The sequence below is a fragment of the Empidonax traillii genome, unplaced genomic scaffold (assembly GCF_003031625.1).
Source record: "Empidonax traillii isolate 1590-97213 ecotype Southwest subspecies unplaced genomic scaffold, ASM303162v1 scaffold1104:size183874, whole genome shotgun sequence".
In the NCBI taxonomy this organism is placed as follows: Eukaryota; Metazoa; Chordata; class Aves; order Passeriformes; family Tyrannidae; genus Empidonax; species Empidonax traillii.
In genome coordinates, this window is record NW_020956297.1 from 24,427 (window position 1) to 49,761 (window position 25,335).

At 46.1% G+C, this 25,335-nt stretch overlaps 1 protein-coding gene across 9 annotated transcripts; it reads left to right on the forward strand.

Moving 5' to 3' along the window:
• Window positions 1-443: 443 nt before the first annotated feature.
• Window positions 444-25,187, forward strand: USO1 (USO1 vesicle transport factor). 9 transcript variants are annotated; one of them, XM_027904925.1, is made up of 26 exons: window positions 444-547; window positions 760-846; window positions 967-1,031; window positions 4,819-4,898; window positions 5,878-5,889; window positions 8,197-8,297; window positions 9,163-9,265; window positions 9,423-9,478; window positions 9,742-9,862; window positions 11,188-11,366; window positions 11,810-11,950; window positions 12,699-12,787; window positions 13,298-13,452; window positions 13,582-13,793; window positions 14,611-14,631; window positions 16,349-16,459; window positions 17,112-17,230; window positions 17,427-17,608; window positions 18,486-18,607; window positions 19,280-19,418; window positions 20,160-20,323; window positions 20,903-20,992; window positions 21,730-21,816; window positions 23,121-23,219; window positions 23,668-23,883; window positions 24,264-25,187. In XM_027904925.1, exons 1-26 carry the CDS (start codon window positions 482-484, stop codon window positions 24,339-24,341), a joined length of 2,895 nt encoding a protein of 964 aa, XP_027760726.1. In that variant the 5' UTR covers window positions 444-481; the 3' UTR covers window positions 24,342-25,187. The 9 variants fall into 9 exon arrangements, with proteins under 9 accessions (XP_027760726.1, XP_027760728.1, XP_027760727.1 ...); XM_027904927.1 differs by having other exon boundaries at window positions 21,730-21,810; XM_027904926.1 differs by having other exon boundaries at window positions 13,588-13,793.
• Window positions 25,188-25,335: the final 148 nt, after the last annotated feature.

The window sequence follows — 25,335 nt, forward strand, 5'->3', positions numbered from 1 at the left end:
CTTAAGACGAATTTCTGAATTGCAAGTCTTGGGGTTATTCTGGGTGCACAGACCTCTGAGAAGCCTCGGGGAACTGGATTACAGGGACGTGCTGGGTTTGTTTTTCAGACAGGTTAATGCCCCCAGCACCTGCCCACATCTGTCTGTCCCTGGGCGCCAGTACATCACAAAACGTTCTGCGAGCTGACCCTGCTGTTCACACCCCTTTGGGATTTTTTTCTTTTTTCCCCCTAACTAGAAATGCAGGTCAAGCCGTGGATGCCGAGCGAGGCCGGGAAGTGCGCTAAGGGCTGGGATCTCTCCTGGAGCGCGGAGGTGCCGGTAGGGCCGGGTTGCCCGCTGTTCCCGGAGCGTGTCCCCGCTGTCCCGCCCCGCCCCGCCCTTGCCGCGTCGGCGCCACGTGGCAGCGCAGGCGCGGCGGCGCTTCCGCGGGGGTCGGTGGCGGAGCGGGAGCGGCCGGGCCGGGCCGGGCCGAGCCGCCATGAACTTCTTGCGGGGCGTCATGGGCGGCCCCAGCGCCGGCCCGCAACCCTCGGGCGCCGACACGGTGAGCGGGCTCGCTGGGGGGCCGGGCAGACCCGCGGGGCCGCGCCGGCCTTGCCGGTGCCGGCCCCGCTGCCAGGCCCGGGATGTGCCCGGGGCCGCGGGGTGGGAAGGGGGCAGCTCTCCCGTGCGGTGCCGGAGCCCGGGCCGGGTGTCGGGAGCCCGTCCCGCGGTCCTGCCCTGCCACTGTAGCCCGGGTGTTACGTACCTTTCCAGATCCAGAAGCTCTGCGACCGGGTGGCTTCGTCCACGTTGCTGGATGACCGGAGGGACGCCGTTCGTGCTCTCAAGTCGTTATCCAAGGTAACTGCCAACTTCCCGAGGAGCCGCGTGGATTTGACGTGCCTTTGACATGTACTACTAAAAAAGCCTTGTTTGGTGTTCGTGCTTCGACCGCTGACAACTCTGTTTTTCTCCGAACAGAAATACCGGTTGGAAGTCGGCATACAGGCCATGGAACACCTCATCCATGTTCTCCAGACAGACCGGTGAGTGCTGCAGCCTCCTCTGGCTAGTGACGTGACCCTTTTCTGCTGAAACAACTAATACGGACTCGGTGCTCTGGACTGACAAGGCGTGGAAGTGTTTCTAACAGTTCCTGTCACTGGCTTCTTGTGATGATTGTCTTTATCCGAGCATATTCAGAGGGGATAAGGACAGGATTCCAGGTCTTGGATGAGGGACAGAAACACCAGCTCAAGAGTGAAGGTAGTACCAAAGTGTCTTCATGCTTCTCGGTGGTTAGTTTTCAGTACTGTGGGAAGGCGAGACCAAAATGACAATGTTAATTAAATACACGTTTTGAAATAACCCAGATCAGCCTGTTATTGGGCAAAAGGTACAGTAGGCACAATTAAGAGGAAGTGAATGAAGTCAACAGGGGTGTGTTTGTGCTGCTGTGCTAGAAAATGAATTGGTAGAATGATTCAGGCACTGACACTGAGGGGTTCAGGTTAACAGGAGAGCAGGATTCCAGGGCTGCTGCTGTGACAGATGACATTAGTCTGAATGCTCTGGGTGGCCCAGTTTGTAGTACTTGTGCAGTCCAGTGTTTGAAATAGGTTATCTATCTCTGCAGCTGATTGCATGGCCGTACTTGATAGTACGCATGGGTTGTAACATGGAACCTGTTTGCAGTGCTCGGACTGGGACAGTCTTTCCATCGGGGTTTGAACCATTAAACTGATAAACTGATATGAAACAGCCTTAAGGTCTTACATGGAATACCTGGCTGTGCATACATGGGAAGGACAAGTGTGTGTCTCTTGATGCCCAGACAAAGGACAGGTAGGGAAGCAGCAGTTGTGTGTCTGGAAGGAGGCCTCTTGCTCTAGTTATGGATGTAGGACATGAAACCCTTCAGCGCTCAACCCGAGGCTGCTGGTTGAGGCCTTCCTTGCCCAGCCAGTTATGCCAGCTGGGAAGAAGGTGTGGGGCTGCTGTCTAGGTGAGTCCATGCTATTCCTATTGCACTGCCTGGCTAATTGAAGTTGAATGTCTGACCTGGTGCAAACAGTGAAAGGGAAGGTTAGAGGAGTAACTGTCACTGATATGATGGGGAAACCCTTCAGAAAAACTAGGTTGAGGAGCCTTGCTTTCATCCACTTCTCTGCTCCTGAGGGCAGACCTGAACTTGGAGAAAGGAGGTGGGGCTTTACCCATCTCCTACCTGAGATGCCAAACCAAGCCCCTCAGGGCAGGGCCTTGGGGCTTTTCTATGCTTTTTGGCCTCTAGCTGATCCTTGGGAATTTGAGTATCCTGGGCCCCTGCAAATGTTTTCTGTGACTCAGACTGCAGCTCAAAAAAAACATTAAATACATGTTTGTTTGGGGTTTTCAGCTGCAGAAATGCTGTGTGCCACAAGATGTTGGTAAATTGATTTACTGTTGGCGGCATGTCAGCCGGCCCAGCGTTGTGTGCCCTGGCGTACTCGACAGAGCGTTGCAGGCCCTGTGTCTGACCAGCGCTAAAGGGGCTGGAGTGCTTTGTTTGCTGTCAGTGATGGTAGAGGTGAGGGGTTTGGGATTATTTCAACACGGGTCCAAGCCAGCTCATCTGAATAACTGGTTAAGTGACTCCCAGGCTCACTGTCCCCGTGCCCAGTGTGACAGGCATATTGAACTGAGGCAGGTTGGCTGACAGAGGGCAGTGCTGTGGTTGCTGTTTTGGTGTGTGACCTTTGCACCTCTCTAGTGTCCACCTGAGGCACCCTAAAGCTTTACGCAGCAGTAGAAAATGCTCTTTTCCGCCTCTTGTTCACTTGCTTTGCAGTGCAACTGCTTAGGATGAGAAAAGAGAAGTCAATGACTGACTCGAGGTGTCTTCTCACATGTCACTGTTTTCATGTGAGTCACTCATGTGCTGGCTGTGTACATTGACTGTGTTGCTGTGAAGTTTAAGATTATAGAAGGTTTAATTTGATAAGTGAAGGTGTTTCTCATGTCCTGTTCTTATTTCTGTCCTTGGATTTGGGGCTGTTGTTTCAAATTAGTTATAGCCTTTATCCTGTGGCAGCAATATACCATTTCCTAAATGGAAGGCAGCATTGTACTCATTAAACAGTTTTCGATTGCCTGAAGCTCTGTCTCCTGCTTGAGTGTTTAAAACTCGTTCTCTAGTAAACTGGCTTCTTGGACTAGTGTTCCAGCTCCGAGCATCAGCATCCTGCGGCCCGAGTCAGCTTTACATCTGCCAGACTCTTACACCAGAGTTCTTACGCCATGTGTTTATTTTGCATTATGAGGTAGCATGTGGTAGAGGACTTCTACTCGCTTGCTGTCTGGATGTTACTACATCCCACTAGGGATTATTTGGAAAAAACCTTGGCATTGACTGTAGAATAGGCCAGTACCACTGAACTGCTGGTGTGAGAAAAGGCACGGCAGTGAGAAGCCAACTTGATCTTTAATGTTTGGTCTCTACATGTATTAGAAGGCTTTTGAATTCCAGTGTGACATTTGAAAGAGCTTGGAGCCTAATGTGTGGACTTAAGAGAACTATTTTATCTAAGGCACAGATCATAGTGTGGGACAGCCATACAAGGGTGCCTTAACAGTGGAAAGGAAAAGCAAGGCCACAGCTTGGTGGATGTTTTTAGGTTTCCAGGAAACTTCTGTGTGTTACTAGATGTAGAATTGTTTCAGTTCTATGAAAAGGAAAGCATAGACTTTGTAGTAGTGTACTGAAGAACTAACATGACAAAGGGAAAACATGAGCAGGCTGGAGATGTGATCATACCTGCTAGATGAGACCATTTCCATGGACTAAAAGGTGTGGTGGTTTTTCAGGCCTCTGCTCTGAACTACCTAGCAGCCTCCTAAAATGTAAATCTGTCTTTGGTGTGGAGCCTTACTTGGTATGCCTTGCAGAGCAGTGCGGGCAAGCACTTCAAATCAGCACGAGAACTCTTCTTTTGACATTGCACTTTTCAGATACTTGGCACAGTCATGCAAGTACTGTGAGGTGCCTTTCTGCAACCAGAGGTGCCTTCCTCTGTGATCTTAGGTTTCTTTTTCTCTTTTTTTATTTTTTTGACCAACTGTGCTTTGATTGTTTCCTGGTTTAAGAGCACCAAAGCAAGCAGCAGAAAAATGGCTCCACTTTTCTCCCGGAGTCTTGGCTGTGTCTCGCTTGTAGTGCAGGCTTTACAGATGGTTCAGTCTTGGTAATGCAGAAGAAACAGGTCTGTCCTGAGGCAGGTCTGGGTGTGAGCAGGTGAACTAGTGCTTTGGGGTTAGCCAGGCTGCCCTGCATTCATGGGGATGCTTGGAGTTCAAAACCCCGTAATAACTGGGTGTAGCTGGAGTTGGTGACACAGAGGCTGGCCTGTTTGGGAGCATTCACAGCTGGTCCTGCATTCCTCCAAGCTTTGGTAGGGTTCTGGCTGACATCGTGGGATGGTGCCGAAGCTTGTCTGCAGCTTCCTTGGGTGACTTTCTGGGGAATGGTCTGAAGCCTTCCCAGAGCTTTCTGCTGGTACGCTTGAGGACCAGGCTGGAGAAGGGGACTCAGGAAATAAGATGTACCTACAGTGAAGCTTCCTGTGGTCATCTTGTGTGCCCAGACTTGCTGAGGCTCTCCTGGGGGTATGGAAGCAAGAACAGCAGTTTGGCTCACTCAGGGACTGCCCAGCTCACAGTTCCGTGGTACTGCAGCAAATCTGTGCTGCTCGCTTGACCTAAAGCTGCCAAGGGAACTGCCTGTGCAGAAGGGCGATCTCTTGTAAGAGTAGTTGCAAATAAGTCATTAAAGAAAAGTGGTTCTTTCATTTGCAGTTCAGATTCTGAAATAATTGGCTATGCCTTGGACACTCTCTACAATGTAATATCGAATGACCTAGAAGAGGAGGAGCAAGGTAAGCACTCGGTAGTAATAGTTGTATTAACTGTGGGGCTCCTTTCCTTGGGGCTTTGTTCAAATCATCAACTCTAATACTGTGATTTACTAATGCTGAGACTTGCTTTGTTACTGTGTAGCTGTTAGGGCAGTGCTAAAAATTTTGTATGCAGCTTGCATTAAAATAACACTGATCTCTTGCTTATTAATTTTAAAAACTATGTTCTGTGAACAGCAGTCAGGTTGGAATGGGATAATTGTTTTTCTCTAGTTTTGTAAGTTAAAAATCAAGTAATGGTTTGTTATTGTTCAAGGATAATTCTGGCTGTTACTATCAAATGAGACACTACAATCTGATGATTTAACAGGGATGTTAGATCTAAGATCTCAGGTACCTGTGATAATGATACCATGTAAGTATGAAGATGCTTTTCAGGCCTGCTGTGGCACTTTACAGAGTGATTGTGCCAGTCCTTCCCAAGATGGCCAAGCAGACTGTACAACTGGGCTGTGAAAATCCATGCTGCTTTCTTGCTCTGCCAGCAAAGCTGGTCTCAAAGGCCTGCGATTGTTAGTCTCAACCACTAGCAGATTGCTGCATGGCTTACTTGCCTTTCTTTTCCTTGTTCATCCAGTTCCCTGATCTTAATGAAAGATGTTTTGAACAAGGGCAGAGTTTTACAGTGCTAGTGAATCCATGTTAGTGGTAGCGGCCTCGATTATGGACTGGACTAGAGTGTTATTGGCAGTCTCTTAAAATGAGCAAAGAATTGTCAAACTAGACTTATGTGTGAGAGATCACTACTCTTAAAAGAGTAAGGGATGGTTTGGTTCAGCCCCTTCCATAAGAACTTTCCTAAGGAGCCAGGGCTGCTGTAGGAAGCTGGGATGGCTGTTTAGGAAACCCGAGCTTATGCTGTCATGGGTTGTGTGGTGTGGAAAACTGTTCAACTTGTAAACCTGTCTCTTCTTTCTTTTTATTTTATCTGCACTGACAGATGACTCTGAAGGTAAAAGAACCTTTACTTGTATGAATATGGCACTTTACTCTAGCTCCTCACTTTTGCCACTCACACCAGTAACACTTGCTGGCACTTAAAAGGGACACTGTAAAAAGCTGAACCGGAGCTCAGGGGAAGCATTCTGCCTGCTGCTCTACACTTACTCCTTGGAGCTCAAGTGTTCCCGGTTGGATTGCTCCTGTGACTTGGCATGTTGAATGCCAGCACATCTCTAGAGATTGCATGATAAGCTCTCGATAAGGATGTCATACAAGTGTGCAGCTCCAGAGCTGGTAGGATTTTCATGGGCCGAGGTCTGTGAACAGGGTTTGTTTGCAAGCAGCCCTGAAGTTGGGCACAGATGCATGAGCTGCATGTGAGCATCCTTCACAGTGTCTTTTTTAAGCAGTGCATGTTAAAATAGTGTTCACTTCTACTCCAAGTCACCACTAATTCTTTTCACGTTCTCCTTTTTTAAACTGATTTTATCAAAATGCACTTCATCTGTTTATTTTAAGATTAAATTCTAGTTTGCTGTGCTGCTTGTTAGTGAATTGCTAAGGGCTGATCTTACTAGATGGAAGTATGTCTTTTATTTGAGAACCCTGTGAGTGTCTAGATTCAAAGAGCAGTTATGGGTAGAAGACTGGTTGCAAGATGTGTGATGTATCCGTGTAAGTGGAAGATGCAGTTTCCCTTTGCCTGTTTTTGTCCAGCTCCCTCTTTTCTCTAAATAGAGCAGAAGAAATACTGACAGGAGTAAGCAAGAGCTGAGAGAGGAAAAAGGTGAATTGGCCCTTTTGTAGAAGAATCCTGGCTTAGAGTAAATAAACTACAGCAAAGCTGAGAGAGGCTGTGCAAGCTGTGGCTACTGCTCAGGTTTTGCCTTAGCACCTGGAACTTGTGCAAGGACAACAGTTGAGACAAAGAGCTCAAACACGTGCTATTTGCAGCTGGGCTTGGGAAAAGGACAAGATGTTCAGTCTCAGCTCAAGGAAAAGTCAAAATGAGACATTTGGACTTAATTTTAAAAGTAAAATGTTTAGGGTTTGGGGCTTTCTCTCTTGGGCTTGCAGCAAACTACAGTGCAACTGAGTTGCCTCTTAACTCTGCAGCAGCAAGTGCAGAAGCTGAACCTGTGTGGAGTTTTTATTTTCCTTTATGTACGCCAGGAGTGTGCCAGACTTGCTAAGACCCTCAGCTTCAGAGAGCTCACTCTGGGATTTATTGTGCTAGGTGCTCCATGCCTAGGCTGCAGTTATTTTTGCAAACAGTCTGCCCTCTCTTCTATCCCTTTTTGGTAATATTTTATCATTTTTGCAGCAAAAAACTTACAGGAGAGTGTTGCTGCTTCTCTGTCCCTCTTGTAAGCTCTGTACTGATAAGCCTGCTGAAGGGGGAAATGCAGCTGTATGACATGGGAAATGATCAGCTATGCTGTCTGGGAAGCCAAACAAAAGACTTGTGCTGCACTGGAAATCCTTAACAAGTAGATGTTACTGGGACCTTGCAGTGAATCCCCGTGGCCAACAGTTCGAATTAGGTTCATTGAATTGAATTCATGTTGTTGACACCAGATTTGTTTTGTCATACCCTCCCCTGCAAGTGCAGAGCTTGGAGATGGTGTGTGGCCTTTGACCCTTTTTATAGCTGCTCACTTGTTAATGGTTTATGTCTTCTTGATAAGGCTCTAAATCCTGCACTTCAAATAGGAGGAAAAATCCGAAGAGTCTTAGATTTAGTCAGAAATTCATTAGCTTTACTGTATGTGTTCTGTTAATTTCTATTATTAAAAAATCTGTTTCCCTTGGGATTAGAGTTGCTCCTCCTCAGTTTTTCAGCTGACATTCCCTAACTGTGCCAAGCAGTAGTGCCTACATGCCATTGCTTTGTGGGGCAGTTATGTAAATTGTCACTCAGCCTAGAAAAACAGCAGTGGTGCAGAGAGGCTGTCTGCATGGTTTTGTCACTTGGTGGGATACTTCTGCATTTGTTTTTTGTTTGTGCAGCAGTGGTGTGACTTGTGCTTTGCTTTTCCACATCAGTGAATGGTCCTTGTGGGGAGCTGCTCTCCTGGATCAGTTGAGCTGCACGGGGATGGACTGCTCTGAGACTTCTAAGTTACACTTAGAATAATGTAGGGGATTTGTATTGGGAGCAGCTTGTTTTGGTGTTTGTCCTGAAAATAATTCCATTAACATTACAGCAGTGACTCAATCTTTTGGTCACCCCTGGCCCTATTTTAGTGAGAATAAAAATTGCAGCTGCTGAAGTTGCTCCAATTGTGTTGTAATATGTTGGTTTTTGCTATTACAGAAGAAAACTCAGCAAAACAAGTTGATGATTTGGGAAGTCAGTTCACAGAGATTTTCATCAAACAGCAAGAAAATGTCACTCTCCTGCTGACTCTTGTAGAGGTGAGTACTTGGGCTGCAGAGAGCAGTAGTTTTGTCCTAGTGAAGCCTGTGTGAGGTGTGCTGGCATCTAGTGACTGTGGGGTTGGAGGGGAGTCAGGACTGACCTGGATGAACACCATCAGTGCAGCTTTTAAAGCAGGGTGACATGCAGTGCAATCACAGCATCTTTGAGGTTGGAGAGACCTCTAAGATCGTGGAGTCAACTGTTAACCCAGCACCACCATGTTCACTGCTAAACCGTGTCCCCGAGTGCCATATCCACGTGTTTCTGAACGCTTCCAGGGGTGGTGACTCCACCACAGCCCTGGGCAGCCTGTTCAATGCCTCAACACCTTCTCAGGGGTGACATTTTCCCTAATACCTAAGAATCTAAACCTCCCGGGGTGCACTTTGAGGCCATTTCCTCTTATCCTGTTACTTGGGAAAGGGTTTTAGATACTGGATTAGAAACAATGAAAATTATTGCTCCCCAAACAGCAGCAGCTGTGCCTTGTGCGAGGATAATTTCTGAGATGATCGTTAAATGATCACGAGACAGTAATGTCTGAGATGGAGTTCAAGTGGCAAGGGTGACTGCTTTCCTGCAGCGTGCTATGTTTAACTCATTTTCCAATGGTTTTATCCTCCAGGACTGCCTCTTCACTTGCAGCTGTTAAAAATTTTGTTCCTAAACTAAAAGTATTATACTTGAAGAGAGCAAGACAAATACCCTAATTTTTTCTTGGTAGTCAAACTTCACTATGATACTGTGCTTTTCCCATATGGAACCCATGTTAGGCTTTCAGCAGTATTAAGCATCTGTCAGTGTATGTGAGTTAAATACTGAGGGATGGATTCCTTAACATACTCCTCTCCATCTCTGCAGGAATTTGATTTCCATGTTCGTTGGCCTGGAGTGAAGCTGCTCACATCCCTTTTAAAGCAGCAAGGCCCCCAAGTGCAGCAGATCATTCTTGTCAGCCCCATGGGTGAGTGGTTGAATTCACTGCTGCTGACCTTGGAGCTGGAAGCTCAGCAGTCATGGCAGAGGGCTGGAGGAGTCTTGAGCAAAGGGTCTTGAAGACCCCTGGCACAAACAAGCTGCACCTTTTAATGCTGTCCTTTAAAAAAGTGTGTTTGTTGCAGGTGTCTCCAGACTCATGGATTTACTGGCAGACTCTAGGGAGGTTATACGGAATGATGTAAGTACAGAAGGAACTTCCCCCTTTGTTCTGTGGGGCCACTCTCATCCTCTGTGTTGTACAGTGAGGCATGAGGGAACCACTGCCTGGTGTCTGTGGTGGGGCTTGAGATGTGCTGACTTGCAGGGGGTGAAGTCCAGGCCTGTAACCCCGGCTGAGGATTATGCTGTTCATTCAGCATCCCTCTAAGGGCTGTGACTTGAGAAAAGCAATGGAGTTCTGGAAAAACTGACCTGAATTTCTCTTCTCCCCCTCCTGTCAAGGGAGTCTTGTTGTTACAGCAACTGACCAAAAGCAATGCAGCCATACAGAAAATTGTTGCCTTTGAAAATGCCTTCGAGAGACTTCTGGATATCATAACAGAGGAAGGAAACAGCGATGGAGGTAAAGTCTAAAACTCAGTCTTGTGCTTCTGCACCAGCTATTAGGGAGTGTTTATATTAGGTTTACCCCTTCCTACCCCTACGTGGGTCATTGGACCTGGGTCGGTGGGTAGAGGGATCAAAACTTACACTGGTTGTAACAAAGCAAGGAAAACCAGATGGACCAAGTGGCAGGGCTTCTGTGTCTCCTCAAAACTGACAGTTAAAACACCAGTTAACCTCCCTGAGCATGTGTGAGTGAGTTCATGTGTTCTTGCTTGGCTCAGGCCTGGGAACATATGGACTTGGAATGGCAGTGTCACATGTATGTGCTGCATTTGCCACTTACTGAGTTCAGCATCTGCACTCCTCCTGTGAGATCCTTGGATGCTTGGAGTGGCTGGAAATAACAACTTGCTGAGTTCCTTCAGCTGCTCGAATAACTTCAGTTTTCTGGTCAGCTCCTTGCCAAGTGATTTACCTGTTGGGATAAAGAATTTAAAAATGAGCAAAAACAGTGCAGCACTTAGGGGCTCTTTTTTTACTAGCAACGCACGATGAGTTGACAATCAGTTGGAGTTTACTACACCATTTGTTTCAGTAACATGACCTTTTTGTGGGCTGCAGGAGCAGCTAATGCTCCTCTTCCAGCTCAGTTATTCCAGGTATGTTGGCATGGAAATATTAAGCAAACCTTTGATTTAAAGCTGCTATTTTTAGGCAGTTAATAATTTTAGGGGACTTGGTATGTAAATTCCTAAGTGCTAAGGCTTCTCTGCTTCTCCCTTCCTACATGTGTTCCTCTGGTAGGAGGAACCTCTATCTGAGGGTAACACAAACTAGAAAATAGCTTTGAAATGAACTGAAGATGTAACCAGTGGTAGAAGAGAATGACTGTGTAACCCAGGAAGAAACTGCTGCCTTGGAACCACAGTGCAGTTCAGGAGGAACTTCATTTGAGTGCACATGATAGAGACAGTGTAGTCTGACTCTAGAGTAGGTGAACATCAGGACACAGTGATGGTGAGGTTTTGTTTGAGGTTTTTCCCATTCCTACTCATTTGACCATGAGCTGTATGTGCTCTGGAAATTTGCCTTGGACTTGTGAAAGAAAAACAACTATGATTTCCTTGGGAATATGCCGGATCAACACCAATGTGTTTAATTTAGAGTGTCCTTGGATTATTTTCTAAATTTGTGAGGTGCCCAGTTCTTGATCCAAGTGTAACGTGTTAAGAATGAAGAGCTCAGAAGTGTGCTCTCTGTTCCACCTAACACATCCTGCCTGCAAGGGGAAACTAGTTTGTTTCCATCTCTTCACTCAGATTCTTTTCTTGCTCTCATCAGGAATAGTAGTGGAAGACTGTCTCCTCCTCTTACAAAACTTGCTGAAGAATAATAATTCTAATCAGAACTTCTTCAAAGAAGGCTCCTACATTCAGCGGATGAAGCCTTGGTTTGAGGTGGGAGATGACAACTGTGGGTGGTCTGCACAGAAAGTCACTAATCTTCACCTAATGCTGCAGGTAAACCCCTTGCTCTGACTCCTAAGCACCAGTGCCAGCCCTTTGTCAGCTCCCTTGTGGTGAAGTGTCACATCACAGCTGTGAAACTCCTGTGTTCCCTTGGGCTTAGAATTAGCTGCCAGTGCTCGTGAGCTGTGCTGCTTTCAGCACCAGCACTGCCATAGGTGGCCTGTAATGGCTGCTCTATCACACAGCTTCGTGTAACCTGAGCTGTAGCAGCGAGTTAAGGTCAAACATAATCAGGGGTGTTCTGTGTAAAGAATCCCCCGTATGAAACTCCTAATGGAGCAGCCATAGGTAGCAGTGAGGTTCACAGTCTGGCTTTCTCCAGCCTCCATTGTGAGGAGCAATTCTATTTGACAATTAAACCTCAAATGAGCTTGGTTTTGCATTTCACAATGTCCTGGGCTCTCTTCACATGGGAACGTTTCCCTTTTTTCCAGCTCGTGCGGGTGCTGGTGTCTCCCACAAACCCTCCTGGTGCCACGAGCAGCTGTCAGAAGGCCATGTTCCACTGCGGGTTGTTACAGCAGCTCTGCACGATCCTCATGGCAACTGGGGTTCCTGCTGACATCCTGACAGAGGTAAGAGGGGCAAATGGATGGCAGGATGGGGGCAACCAAAGGGCCGATAACAGCAGTCTACAGGGAGACCCATTGCTGCAGAGACAAATGGAGTATTTGCTAAGCAAGTATTTCAGAGGCCAGAGGTGTCAGCTTCCTGTGTGGGCAGCATAAATGGGAGAGTCACTTACATTGTGTTCTGCAGCCAGAAAGGATTGGGATTTGATTACTCTTTCTGCTGGATTTCAGCATATCCCAGAGCAGCTGAATTGATCTGTGTTTTCCTGGTTTGGGGGTGGGTTTTTTTATTGTTTCTCTCTTATGAGAGTCTACAAGTGTTCTTATTTGGCAGGCTTCCAATGATGAGGAATTTTACATTCTAGAAAGAAAGCCTTGTCAGCAGTGGATTGAGTGTGGGCTGCTTACTCTGTTGCAGTTTTGTTCCTTAAAAGGTTTCACCTTTTCACTGCTTTGAGGTGTCCCGTTGAACTGGCTCAGGTAGCAAAACTGATCTGGCAGAAAAAATTAAGTTTGGAGGTGACTGGGTGTGGTAGAGCCACCTGAGCTCTTTGTCCCTTAACCTTAGCTCAGTGTTTCACAGCTGGTAAATGCTTTGATTTCATGTGCAGTGGTTTTACTGCACTGATCTGTGCTGAGGCCTTTACATACTGAGCTGTCAGGGTCAGGCTGAATAACTTGAAGTGGTCTAGGTGGTAGATGATGGCTCACATTTCAGTATCTTTAACTTTTCTCTCTGCCCTTTCCCTAGACCATTAATACTGTATCAGAGGTCATCCGAGGATGCCAAACCAATCAAGACTACTTTGCCTCTGTAAATGCACCTTCTAATCCACCAAGGTAGGGGAGGGAAAGTGTTTAACCCTGGTAGTGTGTATTGGTACAGCTCATGACAGTCTAATGCAAAGGATTGTTTAAATTCAGAGTTGGAATTACGATCTGGAGCAACACCTTGGAGTTCATGTGGGGGGTATTGGGTACAGCATGAAGGTGTCAGGTGTGTTTGTACAGAGATGAGGCCTAGAATTTATATTTGGTGGCACCTGAAAACTGAATGAGCAATAGCAGAGAATTTCCTAAATTAGGATCAGCTGCTCCTGTCAGCCAAAGGACAGTCTACAAGAGCATTTGGAGGCAAGGAAGATAGATAATCCATCTGCTGTTCTGTGTCTTAAGTAACTAAAAAAATTCTGAGTAACACCTGGTATTTTAATGCTGTGTTTAAAATGGCTCTAGATGCAGTGGTAGGCCAAGATCACTTTCCTTACCTGTGGAACACCCTTCAAATTGTAACTGAGGTTGTCTGTGTTCACACGTTTGTTCTGGTGGCTCTGCCTTCCTTCCCCGCAGGCCTGCCATCGTAGTCCTGCTGATGTCCATGGTGAACGAGAGGCAGCCCTTTGTGCTGCGCTGTGCTGTTCTCTACTGCTTCCAGTGCTTCCTCTACAAAAACCAAAAAGGCCAAGGAGAGATCGTGTCCACGCTGCTGCCATCCACCATTGACGGTAGGGCAGGCGAGTGCTGTAAAACCTCACTAGTTTTGGGGGTTTTTTCCTCCCGGGTTTCAAGTCTATGCTGTCCTAAATACTTGGCTGTTTCTGGGGCTTGTTTTAATCTCTTGGCCTCTCTGCTAGCTACAGGTAACTCTGTCTCGGCGGGTCAGCTGCTGTGCGGGGGCCTCTTCTCCACGGATTCCCTGTCCAACTGGTGTGCTGCCGTGGCCCTGGCCCATGCCCTGCAGGAGAACGCCACTCTGAAAGAGCAGCTGCTGAGGGTCCAGCTGGCAACCAGCATTGGCAACCCCCCCGTGTCCCTGCTGCAGCAGTGCACCAACATCCTCTCCCAGGTACGGCTGTGCCTGCACCCTCGGGATACAGCTCCGGGTGGCCCGGGGGATGCTGCTCCTGGACAGGGGCATTGCAGGGACACAGGGTGCCTAACGAGGAGGGTTCTCTTTTGCAGATGGTTTTTAAGCACTGCTTAAAACACTCTGTGCTTCACACGGAGGAGAACAGCAGCAAATCTTGCTTTTCCATCACATGGCTTTTTGATGCTGCCTGCCCTCAGATGCCCTGAAGCATCCAACCCCAAAACTTGGCCTAAGAGACAAGGCCAACTGACAGGATCCCCGGTCATGATGTTTTTGTGTACAAGAAGTGCCCATTTGGTTTTTAACCTGGGCCTGCTAACTAGCAACATCATGAAAACAGCAGGCTCTCATGTATTGATTGTTGCCTTCGTTATGAAAGGCTAAAAGGTTTTTTTGAACTTGTTCAACATGTTAATACCTGGCCTGGCAGATGCCTGGTGAGGGAAGTTCCCGTCTTAGCCCATACCTCCTTTGTGACATTCCCCTTTGTTAGAACTGTCTGGGGAAGAAAGCACATGGAATAGTAAGGAGCTAGTTACTCTGGTGGTAATTGGACTTTTCCTGCAAGTGAGAATACTGGCTGGAATTTTGAATTCCTTCATGTGACTTCTTTCAGCTGCTTTAGCTCAGAAGAGCCAGTACTCATTTTTATCTTCCTGGCATTTTTATGTATGGTAAATTTGAGTCAGTAAAACTTTGGCTCTCGGGTCCTAAACAATAGAAGGAACTGGGGGGATGTTTCTGAACTATGTTCCACTTGAAGGTTCTCCAGTAATGTGTGTGTAACTTGCAGGGTGATAAGATCGACAGACGGGTATGTATTTTTTGGCACAGCTTGGGCATTTTCTTGCCAAAAGCAGGCCTTTCCCTCTTGTCTGGGGTTTGCTGGGGAGGTTTTCTTTAACTGCTTTTTTTGTGTTTCTACTTACAGCTTTGTGTTGCAGTGGGTTTGGGTTTTCCCTGGCATAACAAACCCCTTGTGTCTCCAGGGGATTCTCTGGGGGTGCTCCACAGAACTCTGGGACACAGGTCTTGGGCAGCACGGGTGCTTTTTTGCAGTGGGGTGGACTCACGGACCATCTGTTCGTGTAACAGATGTGCTTTCTTGTAAGGAAAACTAAAACTATTGTAAGTGCTGTTTTCTGACTGGCCTGTAGCAAACAGCTGGGACCATCTGAAGTGGGAACATGCTGCTGGTGTCCTGACTGCTGAAAGAAAAACTGTTTAACCTGCCTTCCAGACACTTGGTGTGTTCTACTTACCAGCAGATACTTTGACCTTGGCTCTACTGGTCCTGAATAGCTGGGTTCTCATTGAGGAAATGACCCTTGAAGAGTTGTTTGACTTCCAGGCTGTTAATTGAAACACAAAAAAAATTATTGCTGCTGTAGAATATTTTCATTTACCCTGTTGATCACAGCTGTCCTGAGGGGTGGGGTTGTGTTGTTACCAGGCCTGAACTGTAGGGCAGCAGCCATGGAGAGCTGTCTTCTCTGAGTGGGTGTTGCCATGGTGTAATAACAAGAAAATAACTAACTTGTTTTTTAAAGAGGGTGTTTTGTACTGTGTAAAAATCCTTAGGCAGAATACATCAGTTTGACCTCAGAATAGGAAGCAGTGCATGAGAATGAATGTGGTTTGCAGCTGCTTCCAGCATAAACTGTGTGCTGTAAGTGCTGGGTTGCACTTAGTAATTCCATGTAAACAAAAGTCAGTCCATGTTTCGGAGTTAAGGGTGTGTGCCAGCATTTGCAGGAAGCTTGAGGTGTGCCCATGTGCTGTAGGGCAGCACTGCCAGTTCCAGGGGTTATTCCCAGTATGGACTGGGCCAATCAGCCAGTATTGCAAATGGAAATGAGGGAGCACTTTTGCTTCCATCTGACTATTGACTGTTGGAAGAGATGGATGTCTGTTTTAGCATATCTGGCCCCAAAACCCTGCAGCAGAGACGGAATTAGACAGTCAATTCAGAGACAAACCCAAATTTTCTCAAGTTGACAAAAATAAAATACTGCCATTAGCATTCCTGTGTGAATTGAAAGCCACTCACTCCAGTATTGTCTTTCTTTGACCTAGAAAATACTGGGACCACCTGGCAGATTTTAGCCAGCAGGGCAAGTCTTGGTGATGCATCCCTTCCAGGGAATCCTTACCTGACTAAACGTACACCTTGTTCCTTCTTTAGGGGGGTTGTGTGTATGTTCCTTTGTGCCACCCTTGTATTAATTACAAATGCAGAACTAATGTGTTATGACTTTATATTGGTGCTAACTTGCCTTGAGTCATGATTCACATCTGTGTGGCTTGCTGGTGTGCTCTGAAGACAGTTCAGTATGAACAGTTTAATTTTGGTTTGATCTAAGCCCTAAAACTGTTTCCAGAACAGCTAAAGAGTGGATTGTTTTTAAAGGCATGACTTGCTTTTGAAATGATGAGGTGGGAGTAGGTGAGTTCTGATCCAGTACAGCTTGGGGTTTGTGTTTTAGTATCCACTGTGTGAAGGTGATGACGGGGGGTTTTATTCTTTGCAGGGCAGCAAAGTACAGACCAGGGTTGGACTACTGATGTTGCTTTGCACTTGGCTGAGCAACTGCTCCATTGCTGTCACCCACTTCCTTCACAATCCAGCCAATGTACCTTTTGTATCCTTGACCTGCCTGTGGGTAGAACCCCTTGCCTAGACATTACCTGGATTACTCCTGCTCCCGTCAAAGGTTTGTGTAGATGAGGCTGCAGGGATTCTGCGTGACACGAAAGAAAACGCACTGGGCCAAAAGACAAAGTCAGCCTTCAGTTGCCAGTGCTCTGTGTACACTGCCCTGTCTGGAGGATGCACATACCAAAGTACAGTGGAAAAGCACCTCAGCTGGCCAGCCAAGGGGGGTATGTTACTGCAACAAGCCCCTTGATGATTTTAGTGTGAATTAAGCTTGTACTCAGGAGGCAGGAAGAGTGCTTCATAATTCTGTTTAGGAAGAAATTATGTGCTTGCTTTTCAGGAAAAAAATACTGAAGTCTCGAAGGCTAAACTGTCACCTTATCTACACTGCAAGTCTTTAGTTTTGAAACAACTAAATGTCTTGGTTTGAACATGGAGAATTTCAGGAAAGCCACTGATTAAACAAGTCCTTCAAAATAGGAGTTAACTTTGCAAGGGTTTTAACAGCTCTTTTTCCTGATTCTTAATCAAGCTCGGCCTTACTTGTGAAAATAAATGGGAATGTATACAGGGAGAAACACATTGGATATGCTGGGATGCTGAAATATCTCCAATATCCTTAACAAGAGCTTTAGCTCACAGGGCAGATAGCTGAGAACCTGGGAGAAGAGGAGCAGCTCGTCCAAGGCCTGTGTGCACTTTTGCTTGGCATTTCCATCTACTACAATGACAATTCCCTTGAGAATTATAGGAAGTAAGTATGATGTAGGAATAAAAGGACCGTAGCAGAAGGGTCTGTGAATGGCAGGTGGTGGTTTAAGAAGCCTTTAAGTGGGACAGGGCAGTGGGGTTGAGACAGATAAGAGTTGCAACTGTAAAAGCTGTCATGAGGGAAAGAGTTCACTTCTTCTCAGTTCTTGCACTGGGATTGATTTGTCTCTTGCTTTTAGAGAGAAGCTGAAGCAGCTGATTGAGAAGAGGATTGGCAGGGAGAACTTCGTTGAGAAGCTTGGCTTCATTAGCAAACATGAACTTTACTCCAGAGCTGCTCAGAAGCCCCAGCCTAGTTTCTCTAGCCCAGACCACATGATGTTCGACCATGAATTTACCAAGCTGGTAAAGGAATTGGAAGGTGAGATGTTGCACTTATTTCTCTAGTTTGAGATGAGCTGGTGGCTACTAAGTATGCTGAATGTAGCTATCTTGAAGTAGTGTGATGACACGAAAAGGCTACAGGAATAGCTGAAAGTCATCATATACCTGAGCTGGCAGTTCAAGTGTTTAGTAAAAATACTTGAACTGGATTACTGTGTTCTTAGGTGAAACTATTCCTAACAGATTCTGGGAGTTAACACAGTGGCCAGGAGGTGTTTACCTGTGCTCACATGGAAACTCAAGTATTGAGCACATGTGATGATCATAAAGGCTTGATTTGTTGACGTCCACAATCCCAATATTGGCTGTCTCCAACTGTTTCATTAAGAAAACTTAATGCTGAATTTCCTGGCTTGCTAGGACACGATGGACACCTGCTTTAGTCTTTTCTGTCCCTCACAGAATAGACAGGTTGTCATTGTTCCTGACATGTAACTGGTGTCCTGTTAATTAATATAATACTTCAGACTAGAGAAGGAAAAAGCCTTAAAGCAGCAATTGTAAATATGGGTTTGCCCAAGCAGTTTGATCTGCGTTTTGCCACTGTAGTTCAAAGTCTTGCACTTATTTGTACAACCACTTGGGCTGCAGTTCTAGTGCAGACACAGTGCAAGTAAAACACAACCTTTCTGATGGGATGGACTCAAAGCACCCACTTACTTGTGTGAAACCAATAAAGCAGTAAGTGTGCAAACCCCGCAATAAAGAAATCACCGCTTGCTATGAAACCTTGGCTTTTTTAATGGGCAGGTTTTGTTTATCAAACTGTGAACTCAAACTGGGACTTTTGGGACTCTTTTGAAGACAAAAAGAAGTAAACTGGGCTCTAATTGACAAAGACTGTTTTTTGACAGGTGTTATAAGTAAAGCGATTTACAAGTCCAGCGAGGAGGATAAAAAGGAGGAGGAGGTCAAGAAGACACTGGAACAGCATGACAACATCGTGACTCACTACAAAAAAGTCATTAGGGAGCAGGTAAGAGGGCCTTACCCTGTACATGTGCCTTGACAAGCTTTTTGTCTTTCAGAGGCACCGCAGTGCAGTTTGATACCCCATTCCAAAACAAGTAACAAGGAATCCTGCAATGCACAAACACTTCTAAAAACACCTCTGCCTAGATTTAACTGAAATGTCAGTGTTCAGAATACTGGAGAAGTTAGTTTTCCTTTTTCTTAAGGTGCATCTGCTCTTGTGTTGGAGCGTTTCTTCTCACATGAGTAGCCTGCAGCCCCTCAGAGATGTAGTTCTTTGTGCTCTCCCTTTGGGAAGGTGACAGATGAAATGGAGCTGAAGGAAGAAATGGTTTGTTGGTGTAGTTTGAGTATTATACCCACTGTGGGTAGACTCTCAAACCCTTTTTTCCAGTGGTAGTTCAATTGCAAGGTTGCTGCAGCAAGCAGAGGAACAAAGGGAATGAACTTAAACTGAAAAGCAGGTGTTGAGTTGAGGGATCAGGGTCTAGGGCACATGTGAACCACCAGTGAGGCTCTAATGACCATGGCACGTCTGCAGTTACCATAACTTCTTTCAAGATTCTTGAAGTGGACTAAAGTGCAGGTCCTGTTAAGGTTTTTTCTGGCTTTATTCACCTTCCTTTGTTTTCAGAAGTGTTATTAGTTCTAAGTGCCCTATTTTTTCCCTTCCCAGGACCAGGAGCTTGAGGAACTAAAGCAACAAATCAACACTTTAACATCTCAGAATGAACAGCTCCAGGCAACTGTCACACAGCAAGTGTCCCAGATCCAACAGCACAAGGACCAATACAATCTCCTCAAAGTACAGCTAGGTAGGCTTCATGAAGAATAATGTAAAATATTCGGGAGAATGCTATAAAATGACAGATAAAAATCTGCCTTGTGCTAGGATGTTGTGTGATTTGATTTCTGGCAAGCTGCAGCAGAGTTCCAGCACACATGGTGGCTGGGGAACTGTGGCTACCAGGGAGCTGCTGGGAGAGGCTGCCTCTGCTCTGGATCTAGTTAATCCAAACCAGTCACTGCCTGTTCAGGCTCAGAACAGGAACAGATGGGCCAGAGTGTGCTGAAGTTGGGATCTGGAATGAAAGCAGGGGTTAGGGAAGATGTCAGTAGGGCAGATGTGCCATGTGAGGCCTTTTGCTGTCACTAGAGAAATTGCTGCGTGTTTAAATCAGGGCAATATGTTCCAGTTGATTCCAAGGTCAAGATGCCTGATAAGCTGGTTATGACATTATTTGAAAAAAGTCCTAATTATTTATGATTGGAAACAATTATCTTCCCTCTATAGAATTTGTCATGGCCTTACTTTGGATGGAGTGAATGGCTGAAGCAGCATAAACACCTCAAGGAATGGCAAATTAGAGCTCTTTATCGTGTACTTTTATTATTCTTAAATAACCCTTACATACTGTGCTTTACTTCTTGAGTTAGAATGGCCTGTATTGCCCTGTGGGGCACAAGGGGGACAGGCAGTAAGCACTCCAAGTGGTGTGCTCGAAGGCAGCTTTAGAATGATGTGTGGTTGATCTTTGTAAACCCTTGTTCCGTAGGAAAGGACACCCAGCACCATAACTCCCACAGTGACACGTTCCAGATGAATGGCATTCAGACAGAAGAAGTGAGCAAGTTGAAAGAGGAGCTGGAAGAATGGAAAAACAAGCATGAACTGCTGCAAGGGCAGTTAAGGGAAAAGGATTCTGTGATAGAAAAACTGGTAAGTGCTGTCTCAGCAGAACTCAATCCAGCTGCCAATTCCTGGTTTGCAGTGTGCCTTGCCTGAAGCTGTGCATGTCCTGACTGTGCTGGCAGCCACGCTATCCTGCCTGACTGCGTGCTGGAAGCAGGCAACGTGGTAGGAGATGGCTCGAGCAGAGCCTGTGCTGCTTCACTCTGCTGGCATGGGAAACTGGTGCAGCTTTGCAATCAGTTTTAGTGTGTTTTGGGTGGGAAAAAATGGTGGGCATCTCCTAGGAGCTTAGTGGGGGTAATGCCCAAGGACCTGCTCCTGCTGGCCTGCCTGTCACGGTGCAGGTGACAGATGCTGCTTTTAGTGTGCACTGGGGAGAGACACTTCTGCACCCCCCTTAGGAGAGACCATTCAGCTGCTCCCATGTCACCAGAGAGCTTTGATGTGCCTTTCTGAGTCTATTTGCAGCTTCTCTGCTGCGAATTTTGATCACACAAGAACACTTGGGGTTTGTTTGTGTTTTTTTTTCTTTTCTGACAACATGACTATATTTAGGGGTTTCATTCTAAGGCTGATTTTTTTTTTTTTTTTGTGTTGCTCTTACAGAATTCTTCCCAGTTGGAAATGGGAACCACAGAGCAGTCTTCACAGACCAGCAAATCTGGTGGCTTGGAGCACAATAGTGAGCTCCAGAAGGTGAACTTGTGGCATTTCAGCAAAGCTGGGCTGAACAGGGGTAGCTTGGGATGGGAAGGGAGCTTGCTCCCCCTTAAGGGAGGAGCACTGATCCGTGAATGTGGTGCTGTTTGGAATCATCTATCTTTGTAATGATGCTCCTAATCTTGCAGCATCAACGTTATGCATCCAAAAAAAAAAGTTTTTGTTAAGCAGGTTTGAGGCAGAACAAGAACAAGTGTTCATCCACTGCAAAGCACATGGTTTAAATGTTGCTATGGAAGTGTCCAGGTATTGGCTGTACAGCACAGACTAAGTGTTTAAATAACTGCAGATCCATCGATTTAAGGTAGCTGTTGCTCAAGAAAATACCTGGCAGAGCTTGCCTGACCACAAAACTAATCGTGCCTGGATTAGTAAGTCATAGTGGGTTTGTGCACTGAGAGGGATAACGGACAGAAGGTGCCCATGGGAGTGTAAGTGGTGTGAAACACCTTGATAAACGTGACTGGGGCTCAGACAGGTGCCTTGGTTGGGCATTCCAGAGAAAATGGTTTCTAAGAGCAGGGTAGAAAACAGTGCATGTTGCTGTGTAGTTTGATCTCCTAGGGAAATGCTTGCTGTGCTCCCATTGAGAGGGAGACAGCTTTGCTGGTGTGAGGCAGTGGGTCTGGTAGCATTGAACTTGACAAAAATATCACGTGAATAACTACCTTGCTTTGCCAAATTAACTTTAAGTTTTTGTCTGTTTCCCAAAGGAATTAGAAATGCTCAGGAGTCAGATACAACTACAGTCTGCAGAAATCTCCAAGCTTCAGAAGGAGAATCAAAAGCTACAAGTAATGGTACCAGTGTACAAGTTGCTTGTGTTGTTACTGGGGACTAAATCTTCCAGCCTCGCCTTGCTATTTACAGTGTCTGTAGCTGCTGTCCTCAACCAAGCTTGTTTTAAGAACACACAGAGGGGACTGGTAGTCAAGCTAGTGCTCTGTGAGGGCACTGCTCCTTGGGATTTTGAAACAAGCAAATAGCAACTACTGGGGATTTAAGCTTACACTCTAATAAAAGCAAGTAGTTTTGTGAGACACAACTATGATATCATGTTCACAAAAGGGATTATTCCTACAAGCAAATGAGGATGCTGACTAGAAAGTTGAGGTACAGTTGAATGGCAAAGGGGAAGTGCATGTGTCTTTGCAGGCCTCCAAATGCTGCAGAGCTTTTCCTGGCTGGGTACTGGAGTGATAAACCAGTAAGGCCTCACAGAACAGCTAAATCAATGTGACTGTCCTCAGCACTAGCAAACAGCTTAAGAAGGGGACATGGAGCTACACAACCTGAACACCACGTTGTATGGAAGTGTTCCAGACATCACACCCACTAAACAGCTGAAGCTGCAGGAACAGGGGCCACACAACCAGTTGACAAACAAGTGTTTAATGGACAGCTGCTCAGAGAGGAAGGCTTTGAACACTGCTACAGTCACAAGTGTCAGCTGCTGTGCTGGGAGATGCCACTGCACGTGTGTTGGCCATGTGTGCTCGTGAGGCAGAGGTGTGTCTGTGTCCCATGGTGCCAGCAGCTGTCAGGCCACCTCACTGCCATCCTCCATCCTGCCTCCCTTACTTGGAGCATGGGCTCAAGTGTGGTACAACTGGGAAGGCAACTGTCTGCAACTTGTGCTGGGTGGCCACTGTAGCTGACACACAGTTGCCACATTATGGATATTAAAACTGAGCAAGGCTGGCTGAGGCTTCACTAGGGCTATTTTTAGTAGCCACATAGAGACATTTGGGCATGAAATCTACTAAAAGCATCTTTGGCCCCTCACAAGTGTCTGAGTGGGTTGGCTGTTTTGGGGTCTGCCTAAAAGAAACTCTAACAGTCTGTGTTAACTCTGGCTTCTATGTAATAAAAGTTTGCACCTTGCGTTTTCCTTGTGTGAACATATGTGTACCTGTGCACATGAGTTCCCTGAGACCCCAAAATCACAGATCTGTTTGCTGATGCCTTGCAGCACAGGATGTATATAATGACCATACCTTGGCTATGCTGTAAAAAGAAAAGATGCTTTAAAGAAATGACTGTGTACTGTCTTAGCTTGCTGTGTTGGTATGTGAGGCACTGATAGTGAATTCCTTGTCCACAGAATGCAACTCCAGATCCTGTGTTAGGAGACAGTGGTGCAACAGCAGCAACCAGCTCTGAATTGGAGGCACGACTGGAGCAAGAAATAAAAGAACTGAAGGTGGGTAGTGGGTGAACACCAAACTAAGCCACTACATAATCAGCCTTTAGTTAGGAGGGTTTCTACAATAGCAAAGGCTTTAGGTGGAAGTGGTTTGTTTCCTCAGCATCTTCAGTGTCTCAGGCCATGTAGTGGAAGCTGGATGTCTCCTGTTTTTCCCTTGGGAAATGTAGGCCTTGTTTGCCTTAAAAGACTGAGTAAGGACAAGTCTAGGAGTCAGCTGTACTCTGGCACGGACAGTGCAGTTGGACAGGGCAGAAGGGAGCCCCAGTTAGTACTTGTGCCGGTCAATGCTTTGGGTCAGGATGTGTAGGTGTGTGTGTGGGAGCAAGGCCACAGGGCACGAGGTGGGCTAGAGCTGGTCAGGGTAGCGTATGGAATGTGTTTTTAGGGAGCAGCTGTTCTGTGTTTGTACTGTAAGCTGGTGTGGGATTTTTCCTGTTGCCAGAGTGAAGTGAAAGCCCTCTCTGAGGAGAAGGAGTCGCTGAAGCAGCAGCTGGACTCCTCCAGTAGTACGGTTGCGATATTGCAAGATGAGAAGAGCAAACTGCAGCGAGAAGTCGCAGAATCCAAGAAAGAACAGGATGATCTCCTGGTGCTTTTGGCTGACCAGGATCAGAAGATATCTGCACTCAAGATCAAACTGAAGGATCTTGGTGTACCGGTAAGCAAAGGAATGGAGCCATGAGTCCTTGGGTCTGAGGCAGTCTGGGTATGGCAAAGCTTGATCCAATGAGTCTGGTGAGGCCTCTTTCTATGAACAGAGGGATGCCAAATGTACCTCAGTTACTTTCTCAACTTCATTTGGCAGCCAGCAGTAAAAGATGGCCCCTGCCTCTCATCCCCAGTACTCAGCCCCCATGAGCAGAGAAGTGAAAACTGTGACATTCTGACAGTTGCATGCATTAAGCATTAATTGATCTGGAGGATGATCTGAGGTCAGCTATAAGCTTAGCTGCACTCCCTAGGCGTTTGTCTTGCCTTCCAGTGGCTGGATCAAGTAAGAGGTGTTACTGCTCACAACAGATCTTTTAATAATTTCAGGTCGAAGATGAAGATGATATTGAATCTGGAGACCAAGGGGATGAAGATGAGGATGGGGATGAAGAGGAGCAAGACTAGAATGCTTTTGTATGTTACCATGAAAATGGGATTGCATTGTTAGTGGGGAAAAATCTATTACTGGTATACAAAGCAAAATATCTGCTTACGGGAAGCAGATGGGAAATGGCAACCCTGGGCCTAGTTACAAGTTACTGGAGTGTTTGAAAACCCTTTGTACTAGGTAAAGCAAGCAAATCACAGTTTCAGTTTTACATGAATATCCCAAGTTGTACTTGTTTAGAAGTTGCTTTAGACACTGTTTAAAGCAGGGAGATGACAATGCTCGTGCCTCGGTTCATTGTCATTGACAGTCCTGTGCATTTGTCTATAATTAAATACAAAAGTATTTGGTTTAACACCTGTCACATGGAGTCATTGCCCCTGCCTTGAGTGTGGAGCTTCAGGGCAGTTTGTGGCTTCCTCTAAAGAGCAGTGGGAAGCAGAAGGGCTGGGGTGGCCTCTGCCAGCCTGGGGGGCTGGTCCTTGGGGTGCACCTGCCCACAGGTGTGTGCCTTGACACCTGACCTGGCTGCACTCAGACCCTCCTGGTGAACGACAGTGCTCTGCTAGTACCATGGAAGAGTTCCCATGAAAAGCTGTACCAGAAAGGTAGCCTTTTGGAGAAGAATCTCTGTGGAAACCCAAGACCAGTCCACTCTTGGAAAAGAACTAACATGCTACTGCGTCAGCATAAACAGTTAAAATCTTGTTGACTACTTCATTGAGGAAATGAAAACTGCTCTGATTTATATAACTTATTGGGTCTTGATACGTGAATAAAAGATAAAATTTTAAAAGAAAACTGAAAATGGTAAATGCATCAAATTCTTCTTTTGGTAATAAAAATAGGTATGTCTACTTAGCTCATTTATTCTCTTGTCTTAATAAAATATATTTTAATACACATAAGAGTCTAAAACTCATCCACTCTGGCACATGCAAGTAATGAAATACCACATCCTGTAGCTCTCTCCACCTGAGACAGAGAGTACACCTGCTTCAGTTTTTGATT